At 41.8% G+C, this 14,120-nt stretch overlaps 1 protein-coding gene across 1 annotated transcript in view; it reads left to right on the forward strand.

Moving 5' to 3' along the window:
• The window catches only part of LOC306772147 (ryanodine receptor 3), a gene marked incomplete at both ends in the record, with an annotated part of 112,904 nt that overhangs the window by 79,287 nt on the left and 19,497 nt on the right, over nucleotides 1-14,120 (forward strand). The window contains 24 exons of the mRNA XM_079261561.1: nucleotides 444-613; nucleotides 2,250-2,470; nucleotides 2,705-2,795; nucleotides 3,576-3,716; nucleotides 4,330-4,493; nucleotides 4,644-4,722; nucleotides 5,131-5,220; nucleotides 5,305-5,451; nucleotides 6,385-6,447; nucleotides 6,619-6,694; nucleotides 6,948-7,071; nucleotides 7,224-7,339; nucleotides 7,421-7,488; nucleotides 7,591-7,712; nucleotides 7,860-7,909; nucleotides 8,451-8,511; nucleotides 9,300-9,538; nucleotides 10,291-10,372; nucleotides 10,451-10,581; nucleotides 10,941-11,264; nucleotides 11,387-11,627; nucleotides 11,746-11,833; nucleotides 11,921-12,013; nucleotides 13,439-13,609. Coding sequence (XP_079117687.1) covers nucleotides 444-613; nucleotides 2,250-2,470; nucleotides 2,705-2,795; nucleotides 3,576-3,716; nucleotides 4,330-4,493; nucleotides 4,644-4,722; nucleotides 5,131-5,220; nucleotides 5,305-5,451; nucleotides 6,385-6,447; nucleotides 6,619-6,694; nucleotides 6,948-7,071; nucleotides 7,224-7,339; nucleotides 7,421-7,488; nucleotides 7,591-7,712; nucleotides 7,860-7,909; nucleotides 8,451-8,511; nucleotides 9,300-9,538; nucleotides 10,291-10,372; nucleotides 10,451-10,581; nucleotides 10,941-11,264; nucleotides 11,387-11,627; nucleotides 11,746-11,833; nucleotides 11,921-12,013; nucleotides 13,439-13,609 — 3,152 coding nt within the window. The remainder of the gene's footprint in view (nucleotides 1-443; nucleotides 614-2,249; nucleotides 2,471-2,704; nucleotides 2,796-3,575; nucleotides 3,717-4,329; nucleotides 4,494-4,643; nucleotides 4,723-5,130; nucleotides 5,221-5,304; nucleotides 5,452-6,384; nucleotides 6,448-6,618; nucleotides 6,695-6,947; nucleotides 7,072-7,223; nucleotides 7,340-7,420; nucleotides 7,489-7,590; nucleotides 7,713-7,859; nucleotides 7,910-8,450; nucleotides 8,512-9,299; nucleotides 9,539-10,290; nucleotides 10,373-10,450; nucleotides 10,582-10,940; nucleotides 11,265-11,386; nucleotides 11,628-11,745; nucleotides 11,834-11,920; nucleotides 12,014-13,438; nucleotides 13,610-14,120) is intronic.

Raw genomic sequence — 14,120 nt, forward strand, 5'->3', positions numbered from 1 at the left:
GTCAGTTAGTTACAAAGTTGTGCACATCCCTTGCAGAGCGGAAAGTTATCGATCTCATTTCTCTGTTCATGCCTTTTTAATCAGCACAACGCTTTACCGTTCACTCCCATGACTCTGAGTTAGCCAGATGATTTCTATAGTGAGCTGTCTTGCCCTATTGATTGATCTGCATAAGCATGACAAGACTTGGCTCTTATATTTGCTGCTGCGAGCACCGCCACACGAGCTTTGTCAGCAGGCCATGAATGAAGACAGTGAGTGGAAGCTCTAGCACCAGAAAACTGCTTCATGCAGCCTAATGAATACACATGACTCTCCTAATCAAACAAGACTTGCCATCATGCACTGTACTCTTCTCTCTTGGTATTTCACCTCTTCACAACCTGTGCGGATCACGCTGCTCAAATGTTGTGCCTTTCTGTGTCTGTTTTGATTTCTCTCAGACGGATCGGTAACCGAGCCGGACATGTCAGCGAGCTTCTGTCCCGACCACAAAGCTCCCATGGTGCTGTTTTTAGACCGAGTGTACGGTATTGAAGATCAAAGCTTTGTGCTCCACCTACTTGAAGTGGGCTTCCTCCCTGATCTGAGAGCTGCTACCTCTCTGGATACGGTTGGTGGAGCTGACCAATGTTGAAAATTGACAGTGAACTTGGAGTTCATGGAGTTCAGTGGTACTAATGCTTGGAAGTATTTTTTTTTAAATGAAGACCCCATTAATCTGTGGGTTTTTGTACCAAAAATAATAACCTGCTAAATTTTAAGCATCCAAATTCAAACAGTAGACTTTCATATAAAACAACTGCGTTCATTCAGGATCATTGGCTTGACATTGATATCTCCCAGAACGGCTAACATGCACCTTTAATGGTGTCCTGTGGTGTCTGTCTGGCCTCAGGATGGCAAGCCCATCAAGGCCTGTTATGGCATATCTGACAGATTCTCGATTGGATTGGGATCTTGGGATTTCAAAAAGCTGTTTCAACACTTGGGAATGTGTCATGTTCCTGGAGCCATTCCTGAGCACTTTGTGCAGTGCAGCAGAGCGGATTATCCTGCTGGGGGAAACCACTGCTGTCAGGGAGTGCCTGTAATAGAGTTTTAGGTTGTGGTATGAATGCCAGAACCCAGCAGAACAATGCTGCATTATCAAAACATTCATTAATTCAAAGCACTAAAACATACAGTGGATGAAAGGTTTTATCAGCCTTTGGCTGTGTTTGAGGTCAGTTATTCTGAGCTCTTGAGCGTGTTTATGAGCTTGAGTTTTAAATTTGACAACAAAGACAGCTATTAGAAAAGCCCTGGATACCTATTATTTAACAATTACTGTTTATTGTCTTGGCAATCCCAAGCGGCACCCTCCGGCGGTTAAAAGTGAAGCCTATGCGGAAGTGCATAAAACTGCAGTTCCCCCTTCATCCACTAGGGGCTGGCTCCAAAACAGAGCAAATCCCCATAGACTCCCATGTTAAAAAGGCCAACTTCACGGCAGAAATAAACATGTTCCCAGCCTGGTTCAAAAATCCATTTTTGGTTAAATAGGTCAGGTTTACCTTCATGACAACTGTGGGGGGAGTGAATTTTTTTCTAACTCGCCCGTTTAAAAGTAATTTAATCTCGAAGTTCGGCAAATTTAGGGGCGTGTCCTTTTGATTGACAGGTTCCAATCTCCGGCTTCAAGTAAGACGAACGTAGAACAACCGCGGTTTTTAGCCAGTTAACAACGTGACTTAGCTTTAGCCCGCTTACCTCCGTTACTTGGTTAGCTCCCTTTATCTCAGGGTTAGCTTGGTTAGCTCTTAGCTACAGAAACCTCAGAGTTAGTTAGATGTCAAGCTCCACCTCTTTGCCCATATTTGTATTTTCCGGGCGAGACGGCGCGCATGACGCTACCAAGATGGCAACGGTAGGAACCGCCCACCGAGCTTCAGTTCAGCTCTTCAGAAACCTACGGGTGACGTCACAGAGGCTCCGTCCATATCTTTATATACAGTCTATGGACAATCCCGAAAGCCAGTGTCTGTAGTGGTCAACGGTGTCAATATGGAAACAACTTAATATGACTCAACCTGCAGCTATCATCTCTTCCATCAAGCTATACAAGCTCCTGATTACACAGATACACACCTCTTTTATCGTTGTATGTGTACGTATTGATCCACTGATGTACTGGTCTTGTGTTTACTGCAGTTCTACTTTAAAAGCACATAAATATGAATAACTGTTGTAATCTTTTCTCTCTGCAGGAGGGTCTGTGCACCACTGAGACAGCCCTAGCTATGAATCGTTACATCGGTTCAGCCATGCTGCCCCTCCTCACCCGCTGTGCACCTCTGTTTGCTGGCACCGAGCACTACGCCACTCTCATCGACTCCACTCTGCACACCATCTACCGCCTCTCCAAGGGCCGTTCGCTGACCAAGGCGCAGAGGGATGCCATAGAGGAGTGCTTGCTGTCTGTTTGCAAGTAAGGAGCAAAAGAAACCTTCTCCTGCCAGTGATTTAACGTGATTCTCTGTATCTGAGCTGGCAGGAATGGCAAAGATCAACAACACATTTTATCAGCTTTCTAGGAAAATTCAAATATAACTCAGTGCCAGCTTTCCCCAAATCTCATTTCTAGTCAGTGTGACAAACTTAGTGAGAGTCTGAGGATCCTCAGGGCAGCAGTAATCTTATCTCCTCTCACCTTTTTCTTCAGGCACCTTCGTCCCTCCATGCTGCAGCAGCTCCTGCGACGCCTCGTCTTTGATGTGCCCTTGCTCACTGAATACTGCAAGATGCCTCTCAGGGTCGGCAAAAATTCTTTTTATATTGGTTTATTTATTCTGTTTTTTCATCTTTTATTCTACATCTTATGCTCTCCTTCTTGCCCCAGTTTAAGGATTTTGCACGCCCTTTTAGCTGCTTTTACTCATCGACTTTCCTCTTTTTTTTTTCCCAATGACTCTTTCTTTTCTACATAACCAAAGTCTATTTATTTAATTTGTGTTTGCTACATTTTCACAAAGTGTTCCCTCAGTTTATTAGATTGTCAGCTTGCTGTGGAGCTCCCAACAGCCTATTTCCACCCAGCTCTTGTCAAGGTGCACCTTTTAATGTAACATAACATGTTCTTCACCTTGCGCTTTCACACCGCCACACTCAGAGGTGCATGCTGGTAACACACTTGTGGCGTTAATATTCTGGTGTGCAAGAATCGGGCAGCTAGAGGAGAGAAAACAATGAGATGAAGTATTTGACTGTGTGATTACAAGCCTGTTGGCTCCAGCACTCCACTCCGTCTATCCCGTCTCAGGAGAGAAATACTGGAGAAGTAATAGATTGTTACTGACATGTGGAGTTTTGAATGTGTTTTTATGTTTGTATTTACCTTTTATGTACTGATTTGTGTTTCATTGAGCCAAGGTTAAAGCCATTCCCTTTCAGCAGCTATTTACTATACAAGCATTTTTTTTTAGAGCAAGTGTGTGCAACCTGTTAGCAGTATACATATGTACTGCCGTTTTTCATCTAAATCTTCTGTATTGATCATTATAAGTTTCTCCCTTTGCCTTCTGTGTGTCCTCCAGCTGCTAACCAACCACTATGAGCAGAACTGGAAATACTACTGCCTCCCATCAGGCTGGGGCAGCTTTGGCACAGCATCAGAGGATGAACTACTTCTCACCAAGACGATCTTCTGGGGAGTGTTTGACTCTCTGTCTCAGAGGGTAAGATGCCGTTTAACATCACAACTTCCTTTTTAACTTGTAATTTTTAATTATATGAGTTTAACAAATACTGTGCATCTAAATATTTTTAATGACGACTTTCTCTGAGGGTGTAACCTTACCACAACTGCTCTGCAGAAATTCTAATTCACGTAAAGTAGCAGAACTCATCACTTTCATTTGTCTTGCTTAACATGTCTACATGCAGGGGGACTCTTCATGTCACAATAAGTCCCCCTATACCTGATTAGGAAGGCACAAAGTTGGACTCAGCACAAACCCCTCTGAATGCCGCCTCATGAACGGAGGTTATGCAAAGGGCCTGTCTGAAAACATCAATAACTGGAAAGTTGTCATTGATCCACAGCCTCTACTTGGCTGGTTCTGCTGGTTCCTGCAGCATTTAGAATAATTTCTTATTAACGTCTCTTCCACTGGTCCTGGCACTGACTGGAGAGACTTTACAGCTTCATTTAGATCCATCTTATATTAGCAACAAAGCTAAATACTTGTGTTTGTTGAGTAAAATCCCAACTTACAGGGCAGTTGATTGAAAACATTTCAGGAGGTACGTTCTTCTTGCAGTTATAACTCTCTTGCTCTTCCCATGCAGAAGTATGACCCAGAGCTGTTCAAGATGGCCATGCCTTGTCTCAGTGCCATAGCTGGAGCTTTGCCACCAGACTATGTGGATGCCTCCATTAGTACCACTGTGGAAAAGCCTGTTTCTGTAGATGCTCAGGGGAACTTTGACCCTAAACCCATCAATACAGCTAAGTAAGCCATCTTAGAGCCAGAAATCAATGGGAAATGTTGAACCAGCTTGACTCAGTATATCGAATTTGTAATGACATATATATGACCCTACTAACATGCATTGGCACACACTTGCATATCAATTGTCACACTATTTGTTTTTCCTCCTAGCATCGCTCTTCCAGAGAAACTTGAACATTTTGTCAACAAATATGCTGAACATTGCCATGAGAAATGGTGTGCAGAGAAGGTAAGGTCAATGTTGCATAAGAGCATCCACCAACTGTGCAGTGTGTTTTAAATGGTGGCATATTGGACTTAGAGTAAGACATGAGAGTTGTAAGAAAAGAACAGGGCGCTTGACTTGGACAGAAAATACTGCACAGGATGTGAGCTGAAAAGCATTTCCACAGCACTGTACTTCTGTAGTTACACCTCCTTTATGTTATAAGCAAAGGTCAAAATAGTTTCTGTAGATGGCTCTTACTGTCTTATGTGCCAGCTGCTTAGACTGCATGGCTGCATCTGCTGTAAGAACAGCGAGAACTGAAAATTTTAACCCCTTAACTAAAAGTCTTTTTCTTCCAATCAATAGAGAACTCTGGGAGTATTAGGGATTGTTTTCTTCCTTACGTGCACATGTCTCTTTGTGTCTCAGGTGCTACTCGGGTGGAAATATGGAGACAGTGTGGATGAAAAGGCAAAGACTCACCCTCAGCTTAGGACCTACAAAGCCCTAACAGAGAAGGTGTAGTACAATACAGCACACTGGTGCAAAGATGAATGCCTCTCAGTCTATTCTTTGTTCTCAATTTCTGACTCCATGCTCCAGGAGAAGGAGATCTACAGATGGCCAATTAGGGAATCTCTGAAGAGCATGCTAGCGATGGGCTGGAGCATTGACAGGACAAAGGATGGAGAGAGCATGTCTCAACAAAGGGAGAATGAGAAAATGAGAAAAATATCTCAGGCTTCTCAGGTACAGTTGAAACATTAAAGTGTTTTATGTCAAGTAGCTCAAATAACTAAACAAAATTTATTATAAGTGTGTTGGAAATTGTCCATAATGTAAGGAAGCTCAGCGTCAGCCTGCAGTAAATAAAGGTCAGAAAATCAAGTCTGTCTGTCAGTGTGCACATTTTTATTTTAGTAAAGTTTTATCTTTTTTAGACAGAGGTTTTTATTTGTACACTTAAAACTCAATTCCATGTGAAATCTGTCAGAGAAACTGGATTGAACTTAATCATTTTAAAATATTGAACTGTTTTGATGTTGTCTCCTTGATTTAAAAAAAAAAAAAAGTACCGGTACTTTTTCTTTGAAGCAAATGATTGACAGTTAAAACAGGCACCAATCCATCAAATCTGTCCAGCTAATATTCAGTAGGTCTTCCATGTGCCACCATAAGAACTAAGCTGCTGCATGGACAAAGGAGATTTGAAATTATCCTCAGAAATAGTTCTCAATGTGACATTTATAAAAGATCCTTTGGGCTTTGTGGGCTGGGGGGTAACATACTTGTGAAATGGGATTGTTCTCACAATTAGTAGCCATCAGATTAGTTTCCCAGTGCTGCTATGGTTAGGGAGTTAACTGTTGCTGTGTGTAAAGCATTCATTTGAATGCCAGGATGCAGGTTCACCAAGCAAATTATTTCACTATAACAAAATGAGCAGCGTTTGCATAAAATCAGTCTAACCTTACAGGTGCCATCACTTTACATTCTTATTTAAGTGTAGTCATTTGTTGATGCAGATCAACTGGTGGGATTGTTGTAACAAAAGAAAATCTTAAGGCACTGATAAATCTATTGAATTGAAAAACAATGTTAAAGCAGCATAAACGCAAAAATTTTTAGTTTATCCATTACTACTAGCACAGTGTAACACAGTGTAAACCGACATCTTTTCAGGCAAATGGCTTCAGTCCCAGCCCGATAGACACAAGCAACGTGGTTCTGTCCAGAGAAGTGCAGGTGAGTGACTTCATGTTTGTTTTCTTGTAAGTTTTTTTTCTTTCCTTTTTTACATCAGAGGACCTCTGAGATGAATGCAAGATCAAAGGCAGTACTTCCTGAATGTGAATGAGTAAAGTGGGCGGGATGCGCTCGTTGCTGAGTTTGTCTCTTTTTTGTCTTTGGTCCAAGGGGATGGTGGAGGTGGTGGCTGAGAATTACCATAACATCTGGGCCAAGAAGAAAAAAAGTGACCTTGGCAGCAGAGGTGAATCACTAATGAAGTCAATCAAGAACACAAACTACACACAGATAGCTGCAAAGCAGAGGAGTGAAACTTCGTATGCACGTGCATGTATGCTTAAAATGAGATGATTAAGATTGTATGCATGAGTGTACCTTACTGGTCCTGAATAAATAGGTTCATTTGAGAGGGGCTGCCACTCTGTCTGCCCTCACACAAAACTCAGCAGTAAGACAAAGTTAATCCTATCCCAACACAAGGTTGTTTATGGTTTCAGGTGGAGGAACACATCCGCTGTTGGTGCCCTACGACACGTTGACAGCCAAGGAGAAGGCCCGTGATCGAGAGAAGGCTCAGGACCTTTTTCGCTTCTTGCAAATTAATGGATATACCACCACAAGGTCAATACCCAGAGAGTATGTCCCTGATGTCATGTTAAGGTCTTTACAATACTTCATAACCATCAGTGGTTGGTGAAATGCTCTGTTCAGTTTTATGAGAGGAGAATACAGTGATATAAGAAAATTAATTCTGGATATGTTCTTTGTTGCAGAGGCCTAAAGGACTTGGAGCAGGATTCTTCCTCCATGGAGAAAAGGTTTGCCTATAAATTCCTCAAGAAGCTGCTCAAGTATGTCGACTCAGCCCAGGAATTCATTGCCCATTTAGGTAAAAAAATATAACGCAGAATTAAAAGCAATTTGCAGTGATGTAGCCGCTTATTAATAAACTTTTTCCCACCCTATGTAGAAGCCATGGCTGCCAGTGGGAAAACAGACAGGTCACCTCATGAACAAGAAATTAAGTTTTTTGCCAAAGTAAGGGAATGATCCAAATACCACAGCTGAGCATTAATGGGTTATCTGTGCAATATTGCACTCCATTAACTGGATGTGGTCTTGTTAACATTGTTGCTTTAGGTTCTTCTCCCTCTCATCGACCAGTACTTCAAGAACCACTCTCTGTACTTCCTCTCTTCTCCCAACAAAAACCTCAGCAGCAGCGGGTATGCCTCCAACAAAGAGAAGGAGATGGTCACCAGGTACCAGTTCTCATCCATTTAGGGGTTAGGGTTAGGTTGCATAACCGTCATTTAACCTTTCTGCCTAATATTTAAGACTCAGTTTCTACGACTTAACCTTTGAGTGCTTCTGATTTCCTCCCTGTTTTGTATTCTTCACCCCTCCAGCCTGTTTTGCAAACTGGCAGCTCTTGTCAGGCATAGGATTTCACTCTTTGGTAAGCCAATACTTACCAGTTAGGGATCTAAGGGCATGTGCATGTGTGTTTTGTGTTGAGGCTTCTATTAACTGCTTCCTAAACACTCTGGTAAACACTTTTAGTGAAATGCTAATTTGTACGACTGTAAAAACCTGCAAGAAACCATTTAACATTGTGAAGATCTTTTCCTTTTCTTGCCACGAGTTAAATGAGACGCTGCAAAATGGTCAACGGGAGCCAAATGCAGCAGACCTGGCACACATACAAAGAAAACCTTAAGTTTAATTAACCAGGCAGGGAGCATTATTGGGAAGGATTTAGTTAAATAGAAGTGAAAGGGCAGGCCAAATGCAGGAAAGTAGAAACAAAAAGTAAAGAAAAACTGTCCCACAAATTCCTTTAAAACTTTCAAAATTTTTTTCAAAAATGACAATGAGGGAGAAAATACCAGTTTACAAAGTAATGATGAAAGCGAATACAAAGGAGAAGAAAGGCAAACAAACTGGCACAACTTCACACTGTAATGATGGTCTGTGTGTTTTCTATTTCTTCTTCATAGGAAGCGACTCCACTACCATGGTCAGCTGTCTGCACATCCTTGCACACACTCTGGACACCAGGTGGGAGCAAACCTGCTTTGACTTTTCTGCTTGATCTGAAAAGCTGAAAAACTCAAGAACCTAGAGTTTTGGTCACGGTTAAACATGCTCTATTCTGGAAGCTTTTTACTTCCCTCCGCTGCTAAGTGGCTTTAACCTCATATGGACTCTAAAAAGGCGTATGTTTGTTGTGAGTGCTTTCTTTCAGCCATAATTCTTTTGGGAAGCACTGGCATTTACAAAGAGCATCTTCTAGCATTTAAATAAGCAGCACAAATTTCATGCAGCACATGTTGCCCACGGCTCACAGTGTTCTTTGGAGATGGTGCACTGTTTGTTAATGCAGCTCACACATAATGAAGCTAAATCGACAATGCATTATTGTCTCATTTGCACTGAAGAGCTACAGCTGATGCCCACAGACTCCGTTTTTCTCATTTCCTTCCATGACACATCAAAGCTTAACAATGGGTAATTTATTGACTAGTGTTTTGAACTATCAATTGCTTAAAAACAGTCACACTAATCATATTAATGTACTGGGCTGTTTCATTAGTTTTTTTTAATTTTTTTATAGAAGCTCCATCACTGGCAGACTCTCCTTGAATTTAAATATTCTCCTTGCTGAATAAATAATGTGTCAGTGCGAAGGTGGTCCAGTTGACGCACACGTCGCATATTTTATAACACTCTGCAGGACTAGAGTAATTGCTTTTTAGTGTTTGAAAAGGAGTCCACCAGTTAATTACAGCCTTGCTCTTGCATGTACTCCTTTGTCACCAGTAATTTTTTTTTCTTCAATCTAACAGGACAGTGATGAAGTCCGGCTCGGAACAGGTGAGAGTAGGGTTGAGGACATTTTTCGAGAACGCTGCAGAGGACCTGGAGAGGACTTTCGAGAACCTGAAGTTGGGGAAGTTCACTCACTCGCGTTCGCAGATGAAAGGGGTGTCACAGAATATCAACTACACCACTGTGGCTCTGCTCCCCATCCTAACTGCTATGTTTGAGCACATCACTCAACACCACTTCGGAGTAGACCTGCTTTGTGAGTCCTGACAGCGTAGAAATGATCAAACAAGCTGTTTGATCAAGAAAGAGAAAAAAAAAACAAAACTTGCAATAAAGTGTCAAGTTCATTGTAATACATGATTGCACACTTCTTCCACGTAAGAGGTTTTCCGCTGTGCTTTAAAAGCCACCTTCAGTCCTGTCAGACACTGATGTGCACAGAACATTTTGCCATCTGAAGCATTTTTTTATGGGGTAAACACGTAGAACTCGGAGACATATTTTTCAAAGCTTTTGCACATGTTTTTCAGGGCTAGATGTCACTCACTCATCTGCTGCTCTCTTTGTATTTGAAATGCACTCAAGGGAGGTTCAAGCGTATAATAATTAATCATGTATTCCACTGGAAGTGCTGATGGTGTGCAATTTGTGAGGGTCTGTTAAAAGGAGAGGGGGGGGGGGGGTATCTGGCTCTGAAAATCAAACATAACAGATGCAAATTCATCAGATACATAGAAGATTGTATTAAGAGGCAAGACGCTGCAGCAATGTCATTGATTTCCAGTAGTTGCAAGTCATTATCCAGAGAGTGTGACCAAGTTGACTAAATACTATAGAAACTACAGAGCAACTCTGCAGCTAGTAGATTGGAAAAAAATGTAGTTTTATTCAACAAACAATGCATCTTCCGTCTCATCATTTCACATGCATTTACCATGTCAGCTTTACTGACACCAACTTTAAGTCCTGCTTCAGTCTTCTGATTTTAGTTTTCTTTCATTTTTACAGTGGATGATGTCCAAGTGTCCTGCTATCGAATCCTGACCAGCCTCTATGCACTGGGCACTGGGAAGAACATCTATGTGGAGAGGTATCCTAAGCTTAACTGTTCTGTTGACTGAGCAGCACTTTTGGAATCGCCTATATTTGATAAATGTTTGTCCTTCAGGCAGCTTCCAGCTCTTGGCCAGTGTCTGGCGACTCTGGCTGGGGCCATGCCTGTGGCCTTCCTGGAGCCGAAGCTAAACACGCACAACCCATGCTCTGTGTTTAATACTAAGAATGCCAGAGATCGAGCCGGTGAGTCACATGATTATATTCTGAACTCACTGGCTGCCGAAGACGACTTTTGACGGCCGATTTGGCCGGGCACACATCAAAATGCTTCCAAAGTGCCTCCAAACTGCACCCCCCCAAGTGCACAACGAGCACACACTAAACATGTTGTGAACGCACTTTGAGTGCACACCCCGAAGACACCCCAATACACACACGGCCAAATTATCCCCCCACATTTTGCCGTCTCGACAGATGAACCAAAATGCTCAAAAATGCATGGCAGCCAATGAGTTAAAAACACAAATAATGAAACAGTTATAATCATGGATGAAGGATCCACAAAGTAAGAAATGCTCCCGATGCGCCTTTGGACATTTTAGTTCTTGGAATACAAGAATCTGTGGAGGAGATGTGTCCAGGGATGCCACGGCTGGATGGTCTAATGAAGGATATCAATGACATGGCTGAGTCTGGGGCACGATACACGGAGATGCCCCATGTGATCGAGGTAGTTCTTCCCATGCTATGCAACTATCTGTCCTACTGGTGGGAAAAGGGTCCTGAAAACCAGCCAGTTAGTGGGGGGAGCATCTGCTGCACCACCGTCACCTCAGAGCATCTTAGTCTCATCCTCGGCAACATCCTCAAGATCCTCAACAACAACCTGGGCATCGATGAGGCCTCGTGGATGAAGAGAATTGCAGGTGGGTGGTCACGTACGAGGGCATTAGTATTACTATTAACATAACAGAGACATTTAGCCATCCACATGAAGTCAACCTTCTGAATTAGCCAATGTTAGCGCTCTCTCTGCTTCTCTGTTCAGTTTATGTGCAACCCATCATCAGCAAAGCCCGTGCAGACCTCCTGAAAAGCCACTTCCTGCCCACGCTGGAGAAACTTAAGAAGAAGACGGTGAAGGTGGTGGCTGAAGAGGAGCTTCTCAAGGCAGACAGTAAAGGAGACACCCAGGAGGCCGAGCTGCTTATCCTGGATGAGTTTGCTGTGCTCTGCAGGGACCTGTACGCTTTTTACCCCATGCTCATCCGTTATGTGGACAACAACAGGTTAGCTCTCTCAGCTGCCACAGAAGGACTTGTTGTCCATTTAGAAGACAATTGCAAGTATATGACTGTCTGCAAAAAAGCCTGAAGAGAATGTATTAATCTTTCTCCGCTGCTGCAGGTCCAGGTGGCTGAAAGAACCAGATTCAGACTCCAACGAGCTCTTCAAAATGGTTGCAGAGATATTTATCCTCTGGTGCAAGTCACATGTAAATGCTTTAATCTCTGTTTCATCAGTATAAACATCAGTACCGCAGGTGCATGTTTAATAGCCATTTTGCTTCTTTTCTTTCCAGAATTTCAAAAGAGAAGAGCAGAACTTTGTGGTGCAGAATGAAATCAACAACCTTTCCTTCCTAACTGGAGACAATAAATCAAAGATGTCTAAGGCAGGTTTTATACTTAACCACCTCCCCTCAACAATGTCATGTTATATTTACATTGAAGCAGATTAATACTGCTGCTGTTCAACCCCTCGAGGCAGGAAATAAAAATACAACAATGATGTTCCTAAGATACAGGCGGAAATAACCAAACATGAAAGGAAAAAGTCCAAAAGTCCATGTTAACATGTTCCCTGCCATGTTAACACATTATTTATGTGTACATGTGCTCATATGTTAACATGTCAAGACAGTGTTAGGAATTACAACACATGAACACACACACACACATGCAACAAAGAAAACTTATTAAAGCACCTTTTCTTCAAGTGGACCTAAATGATTGGATTTTGTTAAAATGTACATTTGTGTGTGTGTACATTGTGTGGATATTAATACACATGCATGCTTGTTACAGCAGCGAAGACAAACTAACCTTCATCCCTCAACCCTTTGCAAACATCACAGGGGTTCCAGAATTTAATTTCTCCTCTGCCTGCTTCTGCTATTTGACAACAAAGAAACGGTTTTCATTGCAGTGCACATCCATGAGAGGACTTTGCACCTCCATTAATTGTCCTCTCATCCTTTTTTGCTATCGGCCTCTCTCTCTATATGTCTCTTTCTATCTCTCCATCTTGAACAGTCCTTTAAGGAAAAGGTAGAGTGATGCAGTGCATGAGCTGTTTACCTGCCAGCTTATTGGCTTATATGCTACAGTCACCAAGCAGAAAAGCCAATAGCTTGTGCCGCTGTGCTACATAGTCTATAGTGTAGTTACATATTATGTTACCAGATTATTTGTGGCCTCCATTAATCACCGTGTATGACTTGGTCACTTTGGTCATTCTTCATTGCGTTATTGGTGGAACATGTTTCATCTCAGTAATGAAGGCCTTTCCTTCTCTGGCGTATCATGTGTGCTGTTGATTGATTGTGATACTCTGGTGTGTTTGCCCAGTAGTTATAGTATATTTATATGTTGTTGCAGTCAATGTGTCATGATGCTCTATATGTGTGTGTGTCAGTGTGTATACAGTGTGTAGAGTATATATGTGAATGTTGATATGGAGATTTTCACGGAGCCAGCTGCTCCAGTTTGGCTCAGTGTTGCAGTTTTGCATCATCGGCACTTCTAAGAGACGCAGCTCTGCTTTCTAACTGAGGTGTAAAGATTTATTCTTAATATTTCCATGGCGATTTGCTTCAGTCAAAGACTGAAAAATAAATGCCTCAGTTGCTTCTGGCTTTCGTTCAAATACGTTTAAAGTGCTCCCACTGTTAAATAAAGAACTGAAAAGTTTGACAGGAATTTAGTGCAATTTAAATCTCAGCCGCCATTAGAGATAGAAGTTATCCAGATGCTAAGCATGCATCACATGAGTCTGCACCAGTCTGCGTTTTCTGAAGATACTATGGTGAACCTTTCAGTCTGGAGGCCAAGACCAGGAGAGGAAACACAAGAAGCGACGGGGTGAGTTTTACTCCATCCAGACATCGCTGATTGTGGCTGCCCTGAAGAAGATGCTGCCAATTGGCCTCAACATGTGCACCCCCGGGGATCAGGAGCTCATCACGTTAGCCAAAACCCGCTACCTCATGGTAAGAAAATGTTTTTACTTTTTCATAAATCCAGCCACTTAAATGAGAATACATAAACAATGTGTCATAGTGTCATGATGCTCCCCACTTCTAGCCCAGAACAGCTAAAAGCATGCAAATACTGTGTTTTTGTGCCACTATATTTACCTTACAGCCAAGTACTAGATCATTTGTCAAGTAAGTGTGTTCAAATCAGCTACACTGCAGTTTATTTAAGCAGTAACAATAAAAAAAAGAATAAAATACAGAAAATTACAAAAGGAAAATGTTTAACTGAACTAAAATAAATTGAAACATAATAAGGATGTAATAATATAATATAGGATAGTAATACAGAGGTTTACGTAATAATTGCAGGAAATCATTTTTGAGTATTATCCAATACTTACAATCCTAATAAACATTTTTGGTGCCATTTCTATTGTAGTATTCATGACCTTTATGAGTAAATTATGTAACTCTTTGTATGAATACCTCTAAATCTTAACTCTTTGTTTTAACCCTTCTTGTA

Source organism: Telmatherina bonti (assembly GCF_933228915.1).
Source record: "Telmatherina bonti genome assembly, chromosome: 22".
Lineage (NCBI taxonomy): Eukaryota > Metazoa > Chordata > Actinopteri > Atheriniformes > Telmatherinidae > Telmatherina > Telmatherina bonti.